This window comes from Stegastes partitus, unplaced genomic scaffold, assembly GCF_000690725.1.
Source record: "Stegastes partitus isolate 25-593 unplaced genomic scaffold, Stegastes_partitus-1.0.2 Scaffold1406, whole genome shotgun sequence".
Classification (NCBI taxonomy): Eukaryota; Metazoa; Chordata; class Actinopteri; family Pomacentridae; genus Stegastes; species Stegastes partitus.
In genome coordinates, this window is record NW_007579137.1 from 61457 (window position 1) to 88779 (window position 27323).

Here is a 27323-nt window from a genome sequence, read left to right on the forward strand (position 1 = left end):
CTATTTGATTGGCTGAAATATCTCATCACAGGCCACATTTTCTAGAGCCTGAAAGTCATTTTCAGCACAAATGTGTGGACGTATTTTGATCAAGATTTCAAGGCCACATTTTTAATTATATTTGGGAAACCTACAATTTTTTTCAAAAAAACATATATTCCATCTGCTGTTGGTACCAGTGGCATTTAGTTTACTTGCTACAGAAGCCACTGATTTAGATCGGCATGAGTGATATGTATTATTTTGGTTGCTGAACTTGAATGCACGGGAAACCATGACCTATGTAGCACAAACCAGCACTGTGTTGGCTGGTGTGGGTCGGGTTTGAAGTCCACCCACACACACTGTTTACCTCTCGAGTTGCATCTTCTTCTCAGCTATGAGAGCTTGTAGCTGCTGCTGCTGCGCCTCTCTTTGTTTTGCCACCGACTTCAGCAGGTTTCTGGCTCCAATTGCCTAAAGGAGAACAGCACATAATCACTAACACAGACTTACTCTCATGATCTCAAATTGCTCAACACTTTTCTCATTCCCTTTGCCCTACAATTTCACATATATTACAAACTAGTTGAGGTTTGGTTTGCTGCTTCAAATTGTTTGTAGGAGTCTTTCCACAATTTTTTTTAAATACCTGCAGCATCAGACAGCAACAGGGTCCTTTTTTTTTTAGCCTTTATTTATACAGGGAAAAGCCCCAATGAGAGTAGATACTCTCTTTTTTGTGGGTGCCCTGTAAGCATGACAATATGCAAAAAATACAGTTTTCAGCTATTACTAAAATACAGAGTAAAATACAAAGAATAGATCTTTACACTGACATACACTCTCCTATACAGAATAAACGCCACAGACAATCAAAATAAAACACTCCATACATACAGAAAAAAACAATCATAAGTTAGAGAGAGTGTACAAGTTAAAATGAAAGAAAACAAGTCCACTCATACTGCTCCATGTTGGACACAAAGGCCTGTCAAATGGGATTAGACGATCTAATCTCAACAGGTTTTGAATTTTGTTCCAATACTTGGGCGCATAACATCGAAAAGCTTGTTTCCCGATCTCAGTTTTAATGAGTGTGTTTTCCAAGACTAGAAAATCTTGGGCCCTAGTTTGATGAGAAATTGATCCATAATTACAAAGACAAGTGAGACATTCATGTAATTTTCCAAACAATGCTTTGGAGATGAATAAAATGCAACACTGTTCTCTTCTAACTGCCAATGACGGCCACCCAACTTTCTGATAGAGTGAACAATGATGTGTTCTGATTTGAGTGTCTCCAAAGAGAGACAGCTGCTGCATTTACACATGTGGAACAACAGCAGTAACTTCATTAATTAATACCAATTAGAAGTTATCAGTGCATATCTCAGTGAAGCTGTGATGAACATTGCCATAAAAGTGTTAAATGCTGTCACTGTAACAGAACGATGAAGCAGCAGTGTCATGTATCCTATGTCCACAAAGGGCTTTCTTTGGCCAAATGTCAAACTTACCTTCATCTTTTCTGTCTCTGCTTCTTTTGCCAGCTCATCCACCAGCTCTATTAGACCACCCACTATCTTCTGAAACTGGCCGATTTCTGCAAAGAACAACACACATTTGTACACCCAGTAGAAGCTGCTGGTGTTGGGAGGTGGAGGCGGGTTAATTCACTGTATGCTTACTGTCCACAAACTCTTTACACTCCTCCTTGAGCTCTGAAGTCTTCTGGCTGACATCAGGCTCCAGGACCCGCAGCTTGTTGAGCTCGTCAAAGTAAAAGCCTGCCTCGGCTAATGGGTCTTTAGCCATGGCCACAGGGCCTGTCACAAAGCAAACATCAATAAGTTGGAGTTCAGGGGTACAATTAGAAACATCAGGAAGATAAGCTGCACTGAAATCAACAGGCTTTACAGCTTGATAATCTGCAGTGTGTTCTGCTGACAGGTGGCTCACTATCACCAACAGAGACACTATGTGCTTTGCTGACTGTCTGTCTGCGCCTTCAGTTAATGGAGACACTAGTATTAACATATGGCCCGTCTGTTCTTGCTAAATAAACATTTGATCGTACTCTGACCTTCAGTGACCATACACACCAGGCATACTGGCACTGATCGACCATTTTACATGCAGCTTTACTCTCCTCTTCAGTTTGGGGGTGAAGTGTTAAAAGCGGAGCTCTAATTGTAACTTCAGGTTTCCTCCCAGCAGTTCACATTAACGTCAGCTCTCAGTATAGCAAGCACTGTTAACTCATACCTTCACCTACAGTCTCAAAAAGTGATCTCGAGTATATCTACCCGGTGTACATTACTGCCTATTAGCCAGCCTAACACTGTTACTGTTAGCTATCTGGCTAAAATTAGTTAGCTAGTTGAATTAACTTAGCTATTTAGCTCAATTTCGCTAGCCGGCTCACACAACCTAACTGGACCAAACACACCGCCCCGTTTAAGGTTTTGAAAGTTCCTTAAGTAGTATAGCTAAATTCGCCCGTAGTTGCCATTTGAAGGAGGTGAAACTCCATATTTTACCTGTTTACGCCGCTATCACCGTTAGCGCGGATGGCTCTGTGTGTGTTGTGTGTCTATGTGGCAGCGCGAGCAGAGCAGCAGCGAAGCTCCTCCTCCCGCCGCCGCCGCTGTCAGGGAAACCACACAGTGATACCACTGTGAGCTCCGGGTAAGGCTCCACGGAACTGAAATCCGGCTCTCTGGTGCTTTTTCATCGTTTCTAAAAAGCTAAAACACGACCACATAAGTGTTTTTGTAATGCCACACGCTCAAATAACACAACCGTCGGTTATCCTTAGTACGCTTAAGTCAAATACCGTAATGTTTCTAGTAGAGGGGCTCTATGAAACTGGTCAAGTCAAATGTGTAGTAAGGCATGTAAGACAGTGGATTTTATTCAGTAAATTAATTTATATGTTAGTGATGTGTCAGACCTCGCAAGCATGTAAGCCCCTGTCCGATTTGTTTGCTAAAAAATAAATCCGCAATAGACTTTTAAACAATGCCTGTTGTTCTCTGCCGTACATTGTAAGATACTTGCTGTGTGTCAGTGTCACAGGAAAACTAACATCTTATGACCTGGCGTCCACATCCATGGACATCACATTTTGGGTTATTTTCTACAGTAGTTAATTTATTTTTCATTTTTTTGTAAAGATAAAAATATATATATTATTGATATTTTATTTCTTTAATTTTTTGTACATATTTTTAAAATATATTTTTATTTTCTTTATATTTTTTTTTTATTGATCAGATCAAATAGCTAAGAGAAATTTAAAAAAAAAAAAGGTTTATCAAACAAGAGCTCGGATCTAAAGAGGCATAATGTGCGACAATTCACAGCATCAGTAATTTCAGAACAATCCCCACAGAAAGGTGAGCAACTTACAAAACTATGTTATAAAAAAGAAACCCAGCAAATCCAAAGGATTCTCTCTAAGCCAGAAATAACCTACAGACAGTTTTGCTTTTCACTGCTTTTAATTAATCAGTTCTACTTTATAAAGTCCTGTCCAAACCTCCTACACTGTTGTTAAACTTGTCTTTACTATTGTCCACCTAATTTCATTTGATTTTTAATTTATTTTTTTTATTGTATCACATATGTCCTCAATCAGTTTTAATCATAATATAACATCTGTGTACACTTTATTCAACTTGTTTATACTTTTTTTTTTTCATTTCCTGAGTTTAAAATATGATTAATTTTGCTGTATTTGGTATTATGTCTTTTCCACGTTTTTATTCATTATAAAATTAAACTGATTTGCTTGAAGAGGGCGGCTGTGGCTCAGGTGGTAAAGCAGGTTGTCCTCCAATTGCAAGGTTGGCGGTTCGATCCTCCGATCCCCTGCCTCTCCACAGTTGAAGTGTCCTTGGGCAAGACACTGAACCCGAAGTTGCTCCCAATGGCAGGCAGCACCTTGCATGTCACCATTGGTTTGTTGGTGTATGAATGTGTGTGTGAATGGGTGAACGAGAAACACATTGTAAAGCGCTTTGGATAAAAGCGCTATATAAGTGCAGATGAGGAAGCTCTTTGATGGGAGCAGAAAGAAAAAAAACTCCCACTTAGCAGAAAGAAATGTCCGGCAGAACCAGGCTCAGGGAGGACAGTCATCTACCCCGACCGGATGGGGCGAGGACAAAGGGGAGAGACAAACAGACAGCACATAGAAAACAGGCAAACAATACAATAGGAGAACAATACATACAACAATACAATAACCACAGGGGAGGTGGCGGAGGATCAGAAATGTGCAGCTCCAGAGCCAGAAATACCTGCAGAGAGGCCGAAACACCAATTATTTGGATTATAAAGGAGATGATTATGTCAAAATTATGAGATAACGTTCCATTATAGTACAATAAGTCAAATTTGTTTGACTTTCGAGATAAAAACTAGCATATCTGATTAAAATTGTGTATTATGATATATTTTGCCTCTTTTTATTTTATTTTATTTTATTACATTTTTCTGTTAATGCCTGTCTTCATTAAACACTAGGACAAATATGGAACACCATCTTCCCCTATACGTTTAGAGGTGGCTATTTCAGAGTCACAGGCATCAAACAGGACATCACTGGAACTTTTATTTGGAGAGTTAAGATACATCCATCTCCATATGTGCTCCCTGCAGGTGTTGCAGTTAGCGTAAGAAAACTGTGAAAACTAGGGATGCATGACATACCAGCGACCACATCGGTATCGGCCAGTATTAATGTTTTTTCCCCAGACATCGGTATTTGGTCCGATGAACAAATTTAGCCGACGTGAAACACCGATGATTGTCTAACATTCGTGCCTTCATCTCTACATTTCATATTGCTGCTATTTCACAGGTGTTTTTACTTAAACTGTCCTGGACTTGAACATTAAATATGTATAAATATGTTTTACTTTTGTTATAAAGAAGACTATGTGGTCTAATTTGGTATGGCTTCTTCTGAATAGTTTTCACGTTCTCACAGTGCTGACTTATACTCATTTTTCAGTGTGAACAAAAATTGAATATCGACATTGGTAATATGGGTTATCAGTGATATCAGAAAATCTGAATCATATCGGTATCGGCCAGAAATTTTAATATCATGCATCACAAGTAGAAACCCGAAGGCAAAACCATGAAGTGTTTTTCTTTTAGCTGCTATTGGAGGAGTTTTGTTGCTTTATCTTTCTCTTAAAAATAGTGATAGTCAGACTTTTTTTTTTATTCCTCTGGTAGTTCTTTTCCATGTGGACTCATGATGCAGACACACAGGTAGATGGAGGCAGTTCCTGTCTCCGACGCTGGGGGGCAGCATTGTGCTCTGCGACGCTCAGCTCGCATTAAACTCAGTGGGAGAAGAAGGTGTGGGAGAGTTGAAACTTTTCATACTAGTTGCCAACTCAAATCTCGACACGGTTGAGAATTTTTGTTTCTCGATGATAAAAGGCCAAGTTAGGTGTCGGGTCAGCGGGTATCTGACAACACGTCTGGCAGCTCGGGGAGGCCGGTAAGTGGACTTGGTGGACTGATGCGTGTTGTTCGCTGCTGCTGGATGGAGCTCAGGGCGACAGCGTTCCCAACTCCATTGACTAATCTGTCAATTTGTCACTTTGTGCGGTAGAACATTCACATCTGGGGGACTTGTTCAAAGGATATTTTAGGCTGTGCTAATGTGAGTTTTGTATAATACGAGACCGTAGCTCAGTGTATTTTCAGCCTCTAATGTAGCGTCTGCGGTGAAAGTTTGCCCCCCTGTTGAAACATTAGCTAACGTTAGCAAAACACACCCACGTAAGAAGTAGCGGTGACACAAACTGACGCACGGCAAAGAAAACGTTCACTATATAGTGGTATTTAAAGCATTTAGCGGTGGAGACGACAAGAATTGACCAGATAGGTGTACTTATTAGTCACTGAGGTAGAATTAGGCAGTGTTACGGCTTTTAAAATGTCTCAACAGGCACATTTTTAAGCGAGTTCAGCCTGTATCAACATTACGACCCGACAGGACACCCCAACTTACCCTTAGCTAACTAAGTAGCTGTTTGTTAAGTGAATAAGTAGTTTGTTCGCCAGTTTAAGTGAGGTTAAGTGTTGTTCAACTTGTTTCCCGAAGTAGCTTTAAAAACGGTAAAGTTTAACCAGCTAGCCAGGCACCAATTGGAGGTTGAAACCCCAACGTTTGTTAGCTGGGACAATGTGAGACAGTGGCTTAAATCAGGACCACTGCCAGGACCTGCTGCACTTTACAGGTTCAACTGCTAATTTTAGTTAATTACAAAAATAATAACTGAGTTTTATGTATGTCATAATTTGTCATCTACTCATTGATATGTGCTCCTCTCCCTCCCTTCCTCCCGCTTTAGTTTCCGGCCCAGCCACATTCCTTTTAATGGGAAAGGGAACTGAGGGAAAGATAAGAGGAGGGCTGGTGCTTTCCACTCGGTGATGAACGCTTTTTGCCACTGGGCGGCCTGCTTGACCAGTTCAACAGTATTTAGCCTCTTTCAAACATTCGATATCTAACATTTTATGCTCCACCAGTCTGTAAATGTGACTGTCATTCAAGGATTCGAGGAACTTTATTTGTCATGCCAGCTCACATTCACATGTACGAAATAAGTACTCAGGTCCCGGTTTTTAAGAAACAAGAACCATAAAAACAAGAGCAAAATATAAGTAAAAATAAGCACTGAACATATGTGTAGCAGCGAGGTAGACTGTAGTATTGCACTTGGTGTTTAAAATATTGCATATGTATGGATACAAGTGTTTAATAGTGCAGTTGGTGCAGTCTGTGTGTGATGGTGGTGAGTCCACAGAGCACAGCCCGAGTTCAACAGTCTGACAGCCTCAGTCATTCATTTTACATTCCTGATAGATAGATAGATAGATAGACAGATAGACAGATACAACTTTATTGATCCTTTGATTTATTTTAGGGCTGCAAGGTGGCGCAGTTGGTTAGCACTGTTGCCTCGCTGCAGGAAGGTCGCCGGTTCGCGTCCCGGAATATTTCTGTGTGGACTTTGCATGTTCTCCNATAACTCCCACGGTAACAGTTGCAATCACGTCATACTCATCATTTCATCTCTACACTGACTTTGTCATTTACAGTCGTCCTCAAATGTATTCATATCCTTCCGTTAAAGGAGAAAAACAGCTGTCACTGAAATAAAGTGAAATTGACAAAAGTAATAATACTTTTTTTAAAAAAAATGAAAATCATGACATTGATTTTGAATTGTGGTTCAACAGAAAACCAACAAGCATGATGGGACCTATAACATTTTGTCGAACAACCCTTTGAGCCAATCACTGCAATCAAGTGTTTTCTGTAACTCTCAATCAGACTTCTGCACCTGTTGACAGGTGTTTGGATTCACTGCTCATCAGCAAAGTGCTCTAATTTGTCCGGGACAGTTTTTTTTGTTTTTTAAAATTCTTTTTTTCAACCACAATTCAAAAGCAATGCCTTATTTCATTAAATTAGAATTTAGCAAATTGTTATCTATTATTACTTTTTTCAGTTTCTAGTTATTTGAGTGATTACTGTGAATTTTGCCTTTTCTTTAATGGAAGGGGACGAATACATTTGAGGACGACTGTATATCTCACTGTGATGAGCAGCTGTTGCAGTTCAGCGGCAGCTACCAGTAGGGGGCGATCTGACCCTACATCTGCAGCCTTCTCCACTGAGGGGAAACCTACATTTTCTGTTCACGCTGATATGATATCCAGTCATGCGATTGGCTGACAGTGATACTATGTTAGAGTTGAAGAACAGGAAATGTCCTACCAGCATTCATACACCGTCCTCCTACGTGGATACAGTAACTGACCTTTGATCTTGTCTCCATGTCACACTCTGATTGCATAGTTCTTACATTTAGTAATTGCAGATGTAATTATGATCCCAATAGCTACCAAGAACTATGAATCNGTATATAATATATATTAAATAATGCCTTAACGAAGAAAATAGTGTTAACTGATAGCAATCCTGTCAAATTGTCCAAATAACGAACAGTATAGTTTGTTTATGTTTTCCTAATGACTAATAATTCTGTCCATGTGTGATGATAATCCAACTTCTACCAACAGCAGGTTACAGTGACTTTGATCTTGAACCAGACTGATCCTGTCTCCATTACAGAAAGAATTTATAACGATAAGTCATTAATGAAGTTGCTGGCGCTATTGTTTAGCTGTCCAACATGTGGAAATACATGCAGCTCTCTTGCTTTGCTGCTGTCTGATGATGCAGGTGTTTAATAAACTCACTACAAACTGCTGGAAGTAACAAATGAAGTTTCATCTCCTCTTAACTTGTTGTCAATCTCAGCTTTAGGCTCAGTTTTAATCACAGTGAGTTTTTTTTTTTTGTTTTTGTTTTTTTAATGGACATTTCAGTTTCTAACAGATGAGAATGAATGAGAAAGGTGTTTTGTGAGTTTGAAACTTAAACTGTGTCTTTTGCTGTCTGTGATGTTTAGGGACTAACATCAGTGTTGAATTATGGAAAAGGTCCCAAATTGCTACACACAATGCAGTACATCGCCCATCTAAGCTTGTCCATGATTGCGACCGATGCAGGTCAGATGTGTTGTGTTCAAAGTGACATGGAGATGTTACCAAGCCCAACCTAGTAAAACAGCCTATGGAACTTTTATGGACGAGTTACCAGTTACCTTATTCTGACATAAAGCTGAAACTTTCAGATGCTGTCAGAGAAACAAAAAGGAGTTCATGTGTGAAATGAGCTTTTATCAGCGCTGACCTTCTCTGTACAGCTCCATGGGTCATTTTGGTGCTCAATTCATGGCTCTTTGTTTTCTCAGGAATGATCTGCAGTAGTAAGAGGTTGTGGCGGCCTCATCAGTAGCTGTCACCACGGCGGGGGAGCTTCGGACCTCCGTCTGCAGGGTGGTCATCTACCTCCAAAGGGACATGTCCGGGGACAGCTGCCTGCATCACACCCAGTCTGACTCTAACTCCCTCGCCCCTCCTCTGGCTTGTCCCAAGACCAAGACCTGCAGTTACCGAGGAGCGGTGGGGCTGGGCAACAAATATGTCCGCCTCAACGTCGGCGGGACGCTGTTTTACACCACGCTGCAAGTGCTGACCAAGCAGAACTCGATGCTGAAAGCCATGTTCAGTGGAAAGAAGGAAGTGTTCACAGATAAAGAAGGTGAGAGTCTCTGAATAGCAGACACTAACTGTTTCCTGTACCTATAAAATTCATGTTATACTGTTTTCTTTTCACACAAATCTGGTGCTGAAAGTACTTTTGCCATTTTAATATTCTGCTTAACATGTCATTTCAGGTAAAATAATACAAATTTCAACACAATAACCTCTAACAGCTCTCTTACTATTCAGAGTGTGATCCCTATACTTGTATAAAACACATGGCTTCACTGATGTATTTAGGAGGGTAACATTGCAAATGTCTTTCATGACCTCATCCTTTTGCTCATCATGATCGTAACGGGTCAAGAATAAATAAGAGAATTTCATTAAAATAACCCCAGAGAGAGTCACACATAGTGCCATTGCCTCTCAAACACTCTGGGTTTGCTGCTTTATTGGCCACACATTGTTTTTTCTGAGTGCAAACTTGAAGTCATGGTGTTCCATTGTGGTTTCAGTATGCATGTTCTCAGAGCCACCACCTTTCTGTGTTCAGGTTGGATCCTGATTGATCGCAATGGGAAACACTTTGGCAGCATCCTGTGTTACCTGCGTGACGGCACAGTCACTTTACCAAAAGGCCGCCAGGCTGTCCAGGAGCTGCTGGCTGAGGCAAAGTATTACCTCATCGAGGGTCTAGTGGAGCTTTGTCAAAACACCCTGCAGGTCAGTCACATCCATGCTGACTAATACACAGTCTAGACTGTACGTATGTGGACAGTTACACTTTTACTTGCTCTTCAGGCTCTGTACTTAAGCACAATGAATTTAAAATACAAAAATGGATACTACATTAATGTGCCAAGTCTTAGCTTTAATCCTTTGAACCCCAAAACCGACCAGCAGGTTTGAAAAGTACGTTAGTTCGGGGAGGGTTTTATGCCAAAATTGCAGAGCCAGAAACTGTAAAAACTAGAAGAATCCTCAGACATCTAATCACGTGACTTTAAGTTTTGTTGGGAAAAATATCCAGATCTCGGCTTCAAATTGACTGTTTAATCACAATCACTTTATTCTACATGTCTCATTTAAAAAGCTGCCAAAAAAAGGTTTTTGCAGTAACCAGATTCTGTGACATTTTAAAGTTCTCTACGTCTAATCACGGTTGTGCTGCTTCCATAAAGTATCAGGACTTTATAATGCGCTGAAAAATTAGCCCACAGTGAATCTAAAATGTGACTGAAAACTGCTTGTGGATCAGAGGGTTAACTTAAGCATGTTTACATCAATGAAAAAAGACTTCATGGGAGATCTAGCTCTTTGAACAGAGTGGCCAAAGTTTAGGGGTTTAGAACGAATTAGACAGATTAAAAAAGTCATCATATTTAATATAATATATCTGTCTCTAAATGTAGCCCTGTGATAGACTAGCGACCTGTCCAGGGTGTCCCCTGCCTTCACCCTGAGTCAGCTGGGATAGACTCCAGCCTCCCACGACCCCAGTGAAGATTAAGCGGTGTGTAGATAATGGATGGATGAATATTTAATATATGGCAAAAAATCCTTTGTAGTCAGTGAGTGCCAGGGCCTGAACTCTTTCAACCACAGGCATCAGGCAGCAGATGTTTTGTATCTTTCCTGGTGATGCTCTCCCAGACCTCACCACAGACACCTTCACACCCCATCAGCTGTGGAGTCTCTCTGCTCCTGTCTGTTTGAGATCAGCTGATTGACTCCACCAGTTGATGATATTCTACTTCCTCACCACGAAAAAGCTCTTTGGTTGCTTTGGCTGTATGTTTAGGATTTGGGGTCCTGCTAAATGATGAAGTGTGGTCCAATGAGTTTGGATGCATTTGTCTGAATGTGAGCACACAGTCTGCTCCTGTTTACTTCTGCATTCCTCCTGCTGCTCCCATCAGGGGTGAAATCAGTAAATGTCAGTGTGGTGAGTCCGTTGGCTGTAATACATGGCCAAACCATAGGAGAAGCAGATTTAACAGCTGACACAGGAGGTGCTTTGGCTGTCGAGCAGTTTCTTTGTGTTCACACTTTCCTCCTTCCATCCTTTTTGCAGGGGTAGATTTTTGTGTCATCAGTTCAGAAAAGTTTGCTCCACAACTCTGCTGGTGTTTTCCAAGCTGCAGCCTGACCGTACTGTGTTTGAGGCTTCCCGGGAGTTTGCAGAATCTTGTGAGGTTCATCTCAGGGAATCTTCTCTTGCTTATATAACAGAAAACAGACCTACATCCTGCAGAGCATTCTTGACTTGGTGTGCAGCCATATAGTCAAAAATGGCTAATTTGGGGAAACCAACTGCCTTTGATATCTCTCTGCTGGATGTGGACCTCTGTTGAGCCTTTTCATTATCTTCTTTACCACCTTTTTCCTTGTGTAACCCTAAACTCCGAGCCAGCTCTGAATCACGTGGGAAGTCTTTAGTGTGTGATTTAACACAGCTACGTTAGCCAAATGTCCAGCTACTTTGATCTATGTTAAAGAGGTATATCTCCCACATAGTTTTTTCAACATCAAAATAAACCTACTCAAAATAAAGAAGAGACTTGGCACTTCAATGTGATGTCTATTAATTTATTTCAAACAGAATGTGTTGAGTACAGAACCTCAAGAACAGAGAATGTCCAAATACTTGCAAGCTGCCATTTTGAAATTTCTAGTAACCTTGCTGTAAGGAAATGGTTCGAAGAGTGATAGAAAATGAAAAGTTGAAACTAAAGCAGCACTGTAATTAGTCGGCGATACTTCTTAACACATTCATGACTGTTTAAAGTGGCTAAATATGTTGTCAGTATCAAAGACGCTATGCTGACGTTTAATGTCTAACACACAGTTCTATTTCTGCCTGACAGGGAAATAAAGAGCAACCCCTGTGCGTTATACCTGTAGTCACTTCCTGTAAAGAGGAGGAGAGGCTCATCCAGTCCTCTACCAAGGTAAATGCAGAACCAATACCAATGGCTACACCAGAACCTTCACAGCAGGCGTCTTCTGGGTTCCAATATCTATACTACCATGCTATAGAGTGTCCCAATACACAGTGTGTCAAAAGTACATACAGATTTTGAGGTTGCATGCTTTTCTGTGACGGCTGCAAGGTGACTCAGTGGTTAGCATCGTTGCCTCGCAGCTAGAAGGTTGCCGGTTCGCGTCCCGGTGAGGACACCCGGGATGTTTCTGTGTGGAGTTTGCATGTTCTCCCCGTGCAGCGTGGGTTCTCTCCAGGTTCTCTGGCTTCCTCCCACACAGTCCAAAAACATGTTGAGGTTAATTGGTGATTCTAAATTGTCTGTAGGTGTGAGTGTGCTTGGTTGTCTGTCTCTAAGTGTAGCCCTGTGATGGACTGGTGACCTGTCCAGGGTGTCCCCTGCCTTCACCCTGAGTCAGCTGGGATAGACTCCAGCCCCCCACGACCCTCGTGAGGATTAAGCGGTGTATAGATAATGGATGGATGCTTTTCTGTCAATTCTGACCTCTGTGCAGTTTCGTTACATACATCACAGTGTCTCCCTCAAGTACAAGCTTAGCTGCCAAGAGCGCGCATATGATTTTACATTACGATGACGGAGAAGTATGTCCCAGTTGTTTGCGCGCTGCATGAAGCAGTACTTTGTCAGGGCAGCTGTGGCATGTACTTTGAAGTAAAAAAAGAAAACGGATGTATTTTGGAAGGCAGCCTTCATTCCCCTGTGCTTTTCCTGCTGTGACAAGTTAAACGTCTGCAGCGGAAAGACCTGTTAGATCAGCTTTAACGGCTAAACATACTAAACAATGTATTTTTGAATCATTAACAGCATTACCTAAAGTTGGATCGCCCACCATGTTGGAACCAGAAAATTACCAGTAAAAAAAGCATAACAATGCTCTGTGACTGATCTTTTCAAGGAATTTGTTCTCGATAATTATAAGATCAAATAAGATGATTCATATCTTTAAATCTCATTTCGGAGCTGCTCCAACATGAAGATAACATTTGCATATATTTTTAAATGAATGCACATAAATATTCATTTTCTGCTCTCTTAGCACAGTTTTCCTGCCAAATGGATGCTGCCTACTCAAAAGTTAATTCACTGATGATATGTTTAAATGTCAAAAGCAATGAAATCCTCATATTTAACCATTTTTTTCTTTGTTAGCCTGTTGTGAAGCTGGTGTACAACAGAAGCAACAACAAGTACTCCTACACCAGGTAAGAAAAGCTTCCTCCAGAGAGCTCACCGACTCTGTTACTACAAAGATAATTGATTTTTATGTCATCTTCAAAGTACTTAGTGAAGGGAAACTGTTTTTTTTTTTTCCAGCCAATAAAGTCTAACGAGCCCCTGGTTCCTGGTTGGAGTAAATGATGAAGCACCAGTTTGTTTTTGTCTTGACAGTAACTCTGACGACAACCTATTGAAGAACATCGAGCTGTTTGACAGGCTGTCCCTCAGCTTCAACGGCCGAGTCCTCTTCATCAAAGATGTGATCGGAGACGAGATCTGCTGCTGGTCCTTTTATGGTCAGGGTCGCAAACTGGCTGAAGTGTGCTGCACCTCCATTGTCTACGCTACAGAGAAGAAGCAGACCAAGGTGTGGATGACTAAAGTCACAATTGCTGTTTTTGAAAAGGGAAGAAAAAGGAGAAATCTTGTTTGTATGGCTCTATGTAGTGGACAAGGGTTTCTAAGCCAGATTTACTCAGGAGAATGGATTTCTTAGCCTCTTGCACAGCTGAAATCACAAATAAACCCATGCGTAGCAAAATATTTGATATTTAAAATAGCTAATCAAAGACTGAGACTGATACAATGTACTGTCTTGAAGTCTAAATACATTTTTTTCTATATTGGGAAAAAAACGAAAGACTTCAAAATGATGAATTAAAACACAAAAATACAGTCGTGACTCGATAATCCGACCCTTAACAATCCAAAGCCTTGCTATTCAACAGGTTTTTAGGAAAAACGAACAGAACCCATTAAAAACAGCCTTAACATACCGACAGCCTTGGATTCCGACTCCAACATGACATTTTATGTCACAAATAAGGATAACGGCGTATTATCTGACTGAACAATCCAACAGATTGGCTACGTTCAGACTGCAGGACTTAATGCTCAATTTCGATTTTTTTGTTTTTGCGAATTCGTTCACATTTCCAATTAAATGCGACTTGTATGTGATCTGCTGTGTGAACTTCATACGACCCAAAAGTGTCCCGCATGCGCAGAAGAGGACACGACGACGTCACACACATCGAGTGCGCTCAGTGTTTGCAGAAGTAAACATGAATGTTAACAATGGAGCGTCGCCACCGATGGTGGAAACAGAAGTGTGACCGCTAACTAAACCGGCATCAGCAGCCAAATACTGTCTGTGGGTTTCGGCCACTTCCACCCCGAGGGTGTGCTCCGATGGGGTGGAATTGGCCAGAACGTGCACAATCGCACCGGTCAATTAGAGTAGAATAGAATAGAATAGAATACTTTATTGATCCCCCATTGGGGGAACTTTACACGCCACAGCAGCATCCAAAAATATAGAAAGTACAAGAAAATAACAATAATTAAGCATTATTATTATTATTATTAGGCGTGAAATCCAGCGATGCGTAGTGTTCTAACAATACACTAGTTGTAACAACTATAAACAATAAATATTAACAACAAATGAGCCTTCCAGCATCAAGCCCTCCTTGTATCTCGACCTCCGTCTTGACAATCCGACAGCATTGCTATCCGACATAAAAGAAGGTTTTACATTTAGTGTCGGATTTTCAAGTCACGACCGTATGTCAAAAATATAAACAAAACAAAACATGTTTTAATTCTAAGGTTTAGTGGTCGGCTCTTTGTGTTTTAATAGCAGCGCTGCACATTTGTCTTTCTCCAACCAGCTTCATGAGGTCTTCACCTGGAGCTTTTCTCACGTATGTTCAGCACTCGTTGGCTTTTTCCCTCCACTATGAATTTTAGGTCATCCCAAATGATCTCAGCTGGGTTTATTTCAGTGATTGTGATCACCTCCATCACTCTGCTTCTTGGTCAAGAGGCTGCAGGTGTCTTTGGCCTTAAAAACTATGATGGTTCCACTAAGCTCAGGCCAGATGGGACAGTGTGTCTCTGCAGGATGTTGGGGTAGCTGTGCTAGCTTTGTGAATAAATGTCCCAAAATACCAGCAGCTGTCGTATCCTGTTGCATTACCAGGTGGAGCCTCTCACCTTTTCTTGAGATAGTTACGGGAGTGTTTACTGAGCATTCATAAGAGTCCATAAAAAGAGCGCACCTCTCTGCTGCCTGCTAACTTTGGCACTCATGTTGATGAGCGTTGTAGCATAAATGTGTGAAAATAGTGTCTATCAGCAGAGAGCAACTGTAGCTGCTAACACCCAGGAGCAGCAGGACTCTGATTACATACTTCCAACAACATTAAAACTGAACTGATGAAATGTATTGGCGACGGGCCGCTCTGAGTATAAATACATTTTAGAGGTGGCAGTAAATACTGACAGGTTTCCTGGACTGATACAGTTCCTGTATTTGTGGACATCTGTTCCCGCTGAGCATCTGTTTCCAGCAGCTGGACGAACATCAGCTACAGTGAACAAGTCACTCCATCATGTAGATCAGATATGCTGATTATTTAGATATCAAACCGCTGTGAAGAGACGAATAAGGTTACAGGTGATTTACTGTGGAAGCCCGTTTGCTGCTGCTGCGTGTCATACTTTGGATTTTATCTTGTAATTAGTTTTTGCCACTTTAATTATAATTCAGTCAGCTGGTGTTCTTTTATTTCCTGATGTTTCCTGATTTTGCAGCAAATATTAGTGTTGGTGGGTAAAAACATTTTTTATCAGCATATGGAACAAAACATTCACTGTGTTTAATTTGTTTGCATGATTAACTGATTATTGATTGTTAACCCACTCCTGAAATACTTGGAAAATAAAAATTTCAACCCTAGGGTGTTATTAAAGGATATTTCAAGATATATTTTTTTACTTTTGTGACTTTAAATTTATTTTAAAAATTGCAAATCAAGGTTAATAAAGTTACCATATATGGCGACTTGCCCATCTGGGGTTTACAAAAAGGGAAAAAAAGGGATTTTATAGTAAATCAAAGAAAAAGCAATAAACTGCATGTTAGTTTGAGGTAATGATCCTTACACAACCAGTGACAAAGTATTGATAAAGTGCTTGGCAAGTTCATTTGGTAACATTGTTCTTGGGGTGGTGGTTTTGGCACTGATCTCAAAAAATAAATCAAAGTGGAGTTCAATGCAAACCAGTAACAAAGCGTTGATTAAGTGCAACCTGGAACATTTGTTTAGTGACATTTTTCGTAAGATAGTGACACTGGCACTAATATAAAAACTAAATCTGCAGGGTGGCGCAGTTGGTAGCACTGTTGCCTCGCAGCAAGAAGGTCACCGGTTCACGTCCTGGTGGGGGCACCTGAGATCTTTCTGCGTGGGTTCTCTCCGGGTTCTCCGGCTTCCTCCCACACAGTTGAGGATAATTGGTGAGTCTAAATTGTCTGTAGGTGTGAATGTGAGTGTGCTTGGTTGTCTGTCTCTAAGTGTGGCCCTGCGATGGACTGGCGACCTGTCCAGGGTGTCCCCTGCCTTCACCCTAAGTCGGCTGGGATAGACTCCAGCCCCCCACAACCCTAGTGAGGATTAAGTGGTGTATAGATAATGGATGGATAAAAACTAAATCAAAGCGCACATGGTTCTTCAACCTCAAGCAGAGGCACAGGGTGGACATGTTGACCGTCCAAGGAAGTTACCAAATATGGTCGGTGCCCCATAAAGGGTTGACTTGGCCAACTATTGGGTAACTCAAAGTTTGCATCCCCACACCGCTGTAGGCAGACATAGCAACCAGGTGTATTTGTTATAAGCAGTTTGTATTTACGAGTGAAGCTGTCTGTTCTGTGAATCGTCATGTATATCCACTACATTTACTCACCATGTCGCCTGCCTCAGGTGGAGTTTCCCGAAGCTCGCATCTACGAGGAGACTCTCAACACCTTGCTGTACGAGACGATGCCGCTGCCCGACAACTCCTTGCTAGAGGCCACGCGTCGCAGCTACAGCAACTGCGGCTCTCACAGCGAGGAAGAAGAGGGCCCCGGGGGAGCTGAGCTGCGTGAGCGCGTCCGTCGAATCCATGTCAAGAGGTACAGCACGTACGATGACCGGCCACTGGGACACTGAGACTGAAACCACCAAACCGCTGGACAGATTTCAGCTGTTTGTTTTTTTTAAATTCCTCCATTTTTTTTTTGTTGTGGATGGTAAACATTCACACATGAAATCTGATGATGCTCATATGGTTTTCTTTTGAATCTTTTAATGATCTTACTTTCCCTACCACAATCTAAAAAAAGGTCCAACGTGTGGCCTCAATGTAATTACATGTGAATTTTTACTCTAGTTAGCTGCATGCTCTGTCCATCATAACTTATGCATTATTTTCAGAGAATCCAGAGCGACTACATCTATTAGCTAGAGAACTGTAGCTTTTTATGAAATTTAGATCAGTAGTGGAGGAAAAAATCACTAATGTGCACTATTTCTTAAAAGAAATATTGTTACAATCATAGCACTTATACTCTGCATCAGCTGGAGAGGCTGCTTTATATTTATACGTTTTTCACATTTACAGGCTGTTGTTTGCCAGAGACAAATGTGTTCTAGTTTTACCAGAATTAGTGTGCCTCTAATGTTTTAATGCAGTTGACCATAATGCCTTTTACCAACTGTGAAGATAAAAGTCTCTGTTATTCTACTGTCGTTTGTCTTTGTTGTGTTTTAAAGGAGCGGATGTCGTTGAAAAATTGACACTCAACTGTCAGGTGCAGAACATTACACACAGTAAAATACAGTCGTGACTCGATAATCCGACACTAAATGTGGAACTTTCTTTTATGTCAGATAGCAAGGCTGTCGGATTGTCAAGACGGAGGTCGAGATACAAGGAGGGCTTGATGCTTGAAGGCTCATTTGTTGTTAATAGTCGTTGTTCATAGTTGTTATAATAACTAGTGGGGCTGGTCTGAATAGCACTTACTGGTCTCTGGATATTCAGGGTCAATTAATGATGAATATCTGAATATTCAGCACGGTTGGGGGGCCACTTCCACCCCGGGGGAGCGCTCCAATGGGGTGGAAGTGGCCGGAATGCGCAGGCAGCACTTGGCTGCTGATGCCAGTTTAGTTAGTGGTCACACTTCTGTTTCCACCATCACCACCGCTGCCGCCACCATCCACGTTTACTTCCGCAAACACTGAGCACGCTCGCTGTGCGTGACGTCGTCGTGTCCTCTTCTGTGCATGCAGGACACTCTTGGGTCGTATGAAGTTCACACAGCAGATCACATACAAGTCGCATTTAATTGGAAATGTGAAGGAACTCAGAAGAAAAACGAACCTCACAAAAAAATCTGAATGGAGCATCAAGTCCTGCAGTTTGAATGTAGCCAATCTGTCAGATTGTTCAGTCAGATAATACACCGTTATCCTGATTTGTGACATAAAATGTCATGTCGGAGTCGGAATCCAAGGCTGTCGGTATGTTAAGGCTGTTTTTAATGGGTTCTGTTTGTTTTCCCTAAAAACCTGTCGGATAGCAAGGTTTTGGATTGTTAAGGGTCAGATTGTAGAGCCACGACTGTATTCTTGTTTTTGTTGACTTGATATAACTACAGACTGATGTTGAAATTTGTACCTAAAGGTTTAATACTTAACATTTAAGTCCATGTTGTTTGTTGTGGTTACTGGTGGTACAGAAAAAACTGGCCTCATAAAGTATGTAGCCGGTTAACTGGGTTTGATCTGTATACATCCGCTTGCAATTCAAAAAAGCACATCCCTCTGTGGTTAATCTGCTTGGGCCACCTGGAGGTAAATGGGAAGTTACAGGCTTCCTCTGCTGACTGCTGAAAAGCAAGTTTTTTTTTACTCTGTTAACGTGTCGATATGATGTTTTTTTCATATAGTAGAAAACACATAAGTACAAGGCTAATTCACTTTATAGAGTTCATCCACAATAAATGATCTTGGACCTACTTAGTTAATATCAACAGCAATAATGACAAGTGAAATGAAGGAAGGTCACTCTTCTATAGATCAGCAAAAAGCCAAATCCTCTGTCCTCCACAGACGAGCTTGTCGTCAAAACGTTTATAAACGGAGGACTTTTGACTGAGAACAAAAGGAGCACAAGAAGGCCAGGAAGATCGGCTGCAGATTAGACGGCATCACGGTGAGAAAAATCAATAAAGAAAGGTTGAGAAATGGCAGCGAGGGTCGCTTTAGGGATGAACGAGAATCCCAACATGCAGCTCAGCTCACACCTTTGGAAATAAATGAGGTACAGAGGGAGATGCAACAGAAAACCTCCAAATCCATGTGGAGAGGGACGGTGCAGCGCCTTTTAATGAAGAAGCTGTGATGAGTTGTTCAGCTGCAAAGACAGGTCACATAGCGAGACTTTTATTGCAGTTATTAAAAATTAAGGATGCATTTCTGATGTCGTTGTATTTTCCAAAATGGTTTGTAAGCCTGTGCAAACCTGTAGTATTAGATGCTGAGCCAGATTTTAGAATAGAATATCCTTTATTAGTCCCACAAGGGGAAACCTGCAACGTCAAAGCAGCAAAGTGACAACAAGAAAAGCAAGAAAACACAACTATAAAGCATAGAGGTGAGGTATGTACAATATAAATGAAAGAACAGAAGAACATTTGCAGAACATTTAAGAATATTTGCATGAATAGTTGTCAGTTATGTAGCTGTATTCTTAGCCATCTCTAAAGTATTAAATATTTTATGAACTGGAATGAACTTGCACTTGTAGAGTGGGAGGTTAAAAGCGGGTTTGCATGTTATTAAAGAATTCCAAGAAGAGACAGAAAACCTAAGACAACACAGAAAGATCTGCAAAAAAGCAGCTGGATGGAGGTTCTGCATTCAAAGTTTGAATCCAAAGCTGCAAAAGCAAAGGTGGTCCTGAGAGGTGACGGAATGGTTGCAGAAGAAATCGGAGGGATGTTCTGTAGCCATCACCCTCTACTAGTTGTGTTAAAAAAATTTGAAAATGAAAGCTGGAAAGTAAATCCTACTAATAATAGGGGTGTGTTTTCCTTGTGTTCTGAATTGCTCTGCTCGTCTTATTTAGAGACGTGGCCTTCTCACCAAACATGCACCACTTCTCTCTACTGGAGGTACCAGGTGACCTTGATATTTAGTCACTGCTGTCATGCAATTCAGTGAGCTCAGTGGTAATAACTTAATGACTACAACATTGTAAATGAGTTCTCTTTTTTGCCTTTCACAGTCCATAGTAAAGCTAAATAATGTGCAGTGAGTGTTAGGGCTGGTTCCATACAGTAAAGGTCCAGCCGGGGGTCAAACTTGAACATTTCAGCCCATGCGGAATGTGTAATAACAATTTGGCAATATCACCTTTCTTTACAATCATACCATTTGTTTTGACATTGTTAATTAGAATAATGAAATTCAGCGAGCACTCACTGAGCAACTCCTTTGTCAGAAGAGCAGCTGGTGTGTCTGTTTACAGAGAACTTGACAAAGAAGTCAGCCTCTGTTTGTGCCTTTTCCCATCATGCTGATCACCCATCTGCAGAGTTTCCTTCTCTTTGCAAAGTAATACACAGTCAACAGTGAGTTTGATATCAGCATTCCATGCACTCCTTGTTTCCTGTGAACTCCGATCTGGTGTGTGGGACATTTCTGCATACTAATTACACAGTTATTTAAAAACAGGATTAAAATATACTGAATGGTAATACAGATATATTAAAAAAATATATATAAATAAATAATGCTGATCTTACCCTGCCTTCGCCCTGAGTCAGCTGGGATAGGTTCCAGCCCCCCGCGACCCTAGTGAGGATTAAGCGGTGTATAGATGATGGATGGATGGATGATCTTAAATAATAAAAATGTGGTTTGACTTCGTTAAAATATTTAGTATTAGAACTTCAAACCCCCCTGCGTGCTGATAATCAGCTGACCACGCTCAACCAGGCTGTATTTTGTGCCTATGTAAGATAAAATAACCAATCAGGGCTCTGTGTTTATGCTTCAACAAGCATCGCTGAGAGGCAAACAAAACTGCCTAAGCATTTTCACGCCGCTGTGAACTTAATTAAATAAATGGGCATATCGTGTGATCAGAATACAGATTTAGAACAGGAGCAAAAACTCTCAGCCACAGTCGGACACACATTCACACGTAGAGCCGCTCGCAGGAGCAGAAATGGAAAAGAGGCGCTTTTCAATGAAGAATGATTCAGAATATCTAAATGAGTAGAGTTCTACAAATGAACGGCAGACTAAAGCAGAAAGAATGAGATAAATTAACTGGTTTTTGTGAGGAATTGCTTTTTTTTTTAACATAATAAAATGAATATGTTGAGATTTTTGCAGTGTTATTTAGACAGAATGAATAAATGTATCACCTCTGGCTTTGGGAATTTGATCAGAGTTTTTCACTGTTTATTGTATCTTCAAGTCGTGTTGTTGACCCAGGTCATTAAAATGCTAATGTCTGCAATCTTTATATCTAAAAAGGCTCTGGGCGCCCCGATAGCTCACCTAGTTGAGCAGGCGACCCGTGAACAGTGGCTACAGTTCCCTGTTGCAGCAGCCGTGGGTTTGACTCCCACTCATGACCCTTTGCTGCAGGTCTCTCCCCTTTCCTGCCTATCTTTACTGCTCTGAAATAAAGGCAAAAGCCCATAAAAATATATTTTTAAAAAAAGGTTCTCGATCATCTTCTCTCTCTTGCTGATGGTAAATAACACTCCATTTGTTGACAGTGCATGTGGTTGGTCTGTTAACCTAAACTTCAAAAAGGAGGTTTGTTTGTAACCCTTGTGCCAAAAACCAGAACCGCTCACACAAATTCCACAGTTGAATTAAAAGGACATCATATGCCCGCTATCTTCTCTATGATGTACACAGAGACAACAGGAAGTATGTGAACCCTTTGGGATGACCTAGTGTTCTGCATTCCTTGGTAATAAAGTTTGATCTTGACCTTCATCTGAGATACAAGTATAGATGAACACAATGTTCTTAAGCTAATAATACACAAGCAACTTTGATGTTTCTCGTTTATTGAAAACCCATTTGACAGTGCTGCTGGAAAAAGTTAGCAGACCTTTTGGAGTGTTCATCCTCAGAGAACTGCTTCGGCTCAGCCTCAGGATGTTTGAAGTGAATAACACTCTGATCTGATTCTGCAGTATCTCTGCTGGGTTCAGGTCTGGGCACTGACTCAGCCACTCCAAAAGCTGTTTTTTTCTTAGTTTGAAGTCTTTCTGCTAAAGATTTATTTGTATATTAAGGGTCATTGTCCAGCTGCATCATCCGACTTCTGCCAAGCTTCTGCTCAATAACCACATTCAAACTATCCTGATGAACATTCTCCTCGATGATGGCGAGCTGTTCAGGCCCAGGTCATGCCGTCCCACCGCACTTCACCGTTGCGATGATGTTGCCATTCTGGTATGTAGTGTGTTAGCGGTTAAAATACATCACACAAGTGAGTAAACACTTTTGCAATATCACGCTGAATGTCAAATGATTCCAAGTTGCATCACCTAATAGAGTATTTCATGTTATGAATGAATAAAAACACACACCTTAGACGAGCTATATTGAAAATTCAGTGATCACAGGTGTATTAACTTGAGTTTCTACTTTTCCTGTATTTTTCCTGCATGTCTGCATCACGGCTCTACATAGAGAAGAATTGCATCAGGGAATATTAAAAAAAGCAAACAAAAATTCAATTCAATTTTCAATTCAATTTTATTTGTATAGCGCATATTTACAACAACAAGTCATCTCATGGTGCTTAACAAAGGCAGAGACAGAAACACCCAACAATCCAAAACATTTGGATTCCCTATAAGCTTCAGCAGTCCACAAGCAGTCTGCAATAATGGGAAGGAACCGAAAACCCCCACGGGGGAAAAAAACCTCCGACAGAACCAGGCTCAGGGAGGGACGGCCATCTGCCTCGACCGGTTGAAAAAACTGATCAAATACATGAAAATTAGCGACCAACTAAAATTAGAGGAAACATAGTTGCAACAGGAGCTACAAGGTAGATCAGTGGTTAGCATGGTTGCCTCGCAGCAAGAAGGTCGCCGGTTCATGTCCCAGTGAGGACACCCGGGATCTTTCTGTGTGGAGTCTCCATGTTCTCCCCGTGCAGCGTGGGTTCTCTCCGGGTTCTCCAGCTTCCTCCCACACAGTCCAAAAACATGTTGAGGTTAATTGGTGATTCTAAATTGTCCGTAGGTGTGAATGTGAGTGTGCTTGGTTGTCTGTCTCTAAGTGTAGCCCTGTGATAGACTGGTGACCTGTCCAGGGTGTCCGCTGTCTTCACCCTGAGTCAGCTGGGATAGACTGCAGCCCCCCATGACCCTAGTGAGGATTAAGCGGTGTATAGATGATGGATGGATGGATGGATAGTTGCAACAGTAATCAGGAGATACAGAACAAGTCAGAGCACCACTAGTCCGAGCTGCAGTGCTCCTAAAATAAAGCCGTGGACAGTGCCCTGCTTGCACAATGTAACTGTGAAAACAAATGTCCAGGTGCTTCAGTCATCAGTGGAAATCCCTGTTAGTCCCTGTGACAGCTCAGACAGTGAGAAGGCCGTTGCATTAAACCAACCTATATGGATGAATAATGGATCCAAGAAAAATACCCTTGCTTGTTCTTTGGCACAAAACTGGAAGACGAAACTTTAAAGTGAAGCATGGAGGAGGGAGTTTGGTGATATGGTGTTGGGGAGATGACATTTCTAGGTGACATTATGAATGTCTGTGGATGACTCCCGGTCTGCAAAAGCTTGGCAGAAAAGGAATATTTCAGCACAATTGCCATCCAAAGCACACTGCTAAAATTACACATGAGTTTTCCAAAGAAGAAAAAAGTGAAGCCCCTCCAGCAAGGAGCAGCTAAAAAGGTGTCTCTGAAGAACAGCGGAACATCCCTCCAGAAATGTTTGGACATTGATGTGGACTGATTCTATCATCATACAGGTGGACATATTGATTTTTATCTTAGTAATAAACGGTGTGCTGAGTTTTGCTGCATCCGGTTCCTACTGTGGTGCCTGCATTTTTAAAACAGTAAATCTAAACTGTTGGTGCATGTCTGTCATGTTCGTCCTCTTTTTCTGATCATGTGTTCATGTATGTGTTCAGATCTGAATCGGGATCCAGAGACGTTGTGTATGTGAGCTGTTGATGGTGTCATGTATAAACTGTGATCTGTCAGAATGAAAAGGTTACTGGTTGTTTCACAGGAGAGAATGTGTTTGTTTTGTCTGTGCTGCTCTGTTTTGTAGTGGACGGAGCTGTGCTGAAACAAGGTAACATCTGCTGTTTGTGCTGACTAACAACATAGGAATCCTTAGTGGTGTGGTTGTGTACGAGTGTTCAAGGAGAGATGCTGCTGTCAGCCGAGACACAAAATTTTATTCGGAATATTAAAGATCATGTGTTTTCCCTTCTTTCCTTGCAGGCGTCACCTACAGCATAGAGCGTCCTGCAGCTGAAAGGGTCCCTGATCTGACAAGGATGAAGACGAAGGTAACATTCTGCCGGTATATACCTCCTCTGATGAGGAGGATGTGGAGGTAGTTGCTCTTCGTATGGTGAGTAGTCCTCCAGTCTCTGATGGTGAGGTGGCTGATGATGAGAGCGATGTTGAGGACGGTGAAGTTGTTTTCTTCGAGGGTGTGGATGTGCTTGACGATGAGACTGATGAGGAGGAGGATGAGGACAGTGGTGTCTGGTCTGAAGGTGAGACTCTGGGTTTGTCTGGTGATGAATCTGATTCTGAGGAAGAAGATGTTGATAATGATGTTGATGTGGCCCTGTGTCGACTGGTGACCTGACCTCATGGAACCCTATAGAGGATAAACCAGGGTATAGGTAATGGATGGATGGATGGATGGATGGATGGATCTTCAAATAAAAAGCGAATGATACAGAATTAATGTTTGCGTATCACTAGGAATAATTCAAGATGTTTATTCAGAGCCCTTAAGTCAGGGGAGTGCTGGCTGCTGTTGGGTGTTGGACTGGGTTGGTTCCTGGTTGATCTGAGTCCTGGTTCAACAGTCTCTGCAAAGGTACCCTGTCTGTGTTTTTGCTGGCTGCTTGGGAAGAGAAGTTCCTCCACTGTATGTAGGTCCAGATGTGCTTGGTCTTGGGCAACAGTGTTGGCTGCAGCAGAAAACGCCCTCTATGATGGAACTGAGGTGGATGGACAGCAAAGCATTGTCTTTGCAAGTTGAGCAAGGTTTGGAAAATGGTAACTGTTTTGCGTCCACCAGTCTTGGACAAACATCTTTAGTGAGTGTCATCATCATCATCACCATCATCATCATCATCATCATCATCATGTGATATTTCATATTTGATGTATACATAAAAATGAAGACACAATGCCATTAAAACAAAACAAATCAAAACATTAGCATTTTTCAGACTCTGGCTATGGTAATGACTCAGCCTTAAATTGTTGGAAAATCATACAACCTGAATGGTTTGACAAGTCGACAAGAAGAAAAACAGTCGACTAGCTGGGTGCTTGCCAGTCATCAACACTTCTAGTCGTAGTTGTTGTTTTCTCGTCTTCCCAGCCCTACTTTCTACAACTTGTATTGAACTGGACTACATTCAGACTCCCCCGCTGGTTTGTGCAATCCTCTTCCCTGCTATCACATGCAAGTTATTTTAGAACATCCTGGTATGTTTTGTATATAAATTAAAGCAACTACAGCTGTCAAACATTGTATTGGAGCAAAAAGTGCAGTATTTGCCCTGTACTGAACAAGGACAATACAGTGATCCAGAGCTGGTTGCAGGTGCACCCTCAGCCCACATGGAGGCACAAGCAGGAGGTTTAATGACAGGGTCTCCGCCAGAGGAGGGTCCTCTGGATCACGTTGCCGTGACGTCATTTATTTTGCAGCAGGCCAACCTGGCAGCAGCTCTGACAATGGTCAGCATGTGCTTCACTGAGCACTATTTATAGAAGCCTTCTTGATGGGCTGCAACCTTTTCGTATGTGCAGTGCAACTGTGGCCAGCTTATGAATGAAGTCTTTTAAAAAAAATGTAAAAAAAAAAGAGCTCATCTCTGTTGGAGCTCTGCATGCACATCAGCATATAAACCTGAGTGAATTATTAACAGCAAACAGTGAGAAATCCAAGCCAGAATTTTCACACTTTTCACAGCAGATCAAGCCTTCCTCTGCTGAAACTCTTTTCTGACAAAGAGAGAGGAGCAAGACGATGCTAAAAATAACCCGGGCTCCACAGGTTGGTGTGCAGGATGCTGGAGGCTGCGGGCTGCAGGGCGGGGCGGGGCGGATGCTGGAGCCTCTGAGCGCCGCTGATTCTCTCCATTGATCAGGAGCGAGGAAGGCGGATCCTGTGACGTCGCCGCCAAGCTGCTCGGCTGCGTCAGCTGAGCGAAGGGAAGAAGGAAACAAGGAATAAAAAGGGAGAGAGGTTCGGAAAGGCCGGGGAGAGCGGACCGAGAGAGTCGGGAGACAGACCTGTTGTCGAGCACACTGCAGACGGACGGACGGACGGACGGACATGGAGGGCTCCACGGAGGAAGAGTACAAGGAGAAATTATTATGGAACGTCAAACGGGAGGTAGGCTGCTGCTGCTGCTGCTGCTGCTGCTGCTGGACGGCGCCGAGATTCACATTTACATTTTACTGTCATATTTTCTGACATTATTCGCTCCATAATAGCGCCAGAAGCCTCGGAAGTGTTGCATTTTTTAAAAATAATTAGCTTTTTTTTTTTTTCTTTAGCGTGCATGTTGCCGTGTCTCCGTGTTGTGTGGGACTAATTTCAGTTTTGTAAGTTTAAGTTACCAAACTGACGCTAATTAAACGCACCTAGCTAAACGGACGTGTTTGTGACGTTAGCATGTCTGTTTGGCTTGTCCTCACGTCACATTTAAACAGTTTGGTTCAGCTAATTAAAAACAAACAAACAAACAAAAAAACCCCATTAAAATAAATAAATAAATAAAAAATTTTTGGACTTAAATATCACCGAGCTAAACAGTAACCATGTCGTTTAGAATTATTATTATTATTTTATAGA

General features: G+C 41.6%; 3 protein-coding genes across 4 annotated transcripts in view; 2 read left to right on the plus strand and 1 right to left on the minus strand.

Moving 5' to 3' along the window:
- ift20 (intraflagellar transport 20 homolog (Chlamydomonas)) overlaps nt 1-2605 on the minus strand; it is a 9507-nt gene extending 6902 nt beyond the window's left edge. The window contains exons 1-4 of the mRNA XM_008299366.1: nt 2523-2605; nt 1671-1808; nt 1500-1585; nt 353-456 (exon numbers count right to left, since the gene is read on the minus strand). Coding sequence (XP_008297588.1) covers nt 353-456; nt 1500-1585; nt 1671-1797 — 317 coding nt within the window. The 5' untranslated portion in view covers nt 1798-1808; nt 2523-2605. The remainder of the gene's footprint in view (nt 1-352; nt 457-1499; nt 1586-1670; nt 1809-2522) is intronic.
- tnfaip1 (tumor necrosis factor, alpha-induced protein 1 (endothelial)) overlaps nt 1-17931 on the plus strand; it is a 20142-nt gene extending 2211 nt beyond the window's left edge. The window contains exons 2-8 of one of the 2 annotated variants that reach the window (XM_008299365.1): nt 5465-5503; nt 8838-9187; nt 9686-9855; nt 12000-12083; nt 13287-13339; nt 13527-13722; nt 17126-17931. In XM_008299365.1, coding sequence (XP_008297587.1) covers nt 8947-9187; nt 9686-9855; nt 12000-12083; nt 13287-13339; nt 13527-13722; nt 17126-17356 — 975 coding nt within the window. In that variant the 5' untranslated portion in view covers nt 5465-5503; nt 8838-8946 and the 3' untranslated portion in view covers nt 17357-17931. Of the gene's footprint in view, nt 1-5350; nt 5504-8837; nt 9188-9685; nt 9856-11999; nt 12084-13286; nt 13340-13526; nt 13723-17125 lie in introns of those variants that run through there. The other variant, XM_008299363.1, reaches the window with a different exon arrangement.
- Nucleotides 17932-26712: 8781 nt separating this feature from the next.
- sgsm2 (small G protein signaling modulator 2) overlaps nt 26713-27323 on the plus strand; it is a 109435-nt gene continuing 108824 nt past the window's right edge. Inside the window, exon 1 of the mRNA XM_008299367.1 lies at nt 26713-26861. Coding sequence (XP_008297589.1) covers nt 26802-26861 — 60 coding nt within the window. The 5' untranslated portion in view covers nt 26713-26801. The remainder of the gene's footprint in view (nt 26862-27323) is intronic.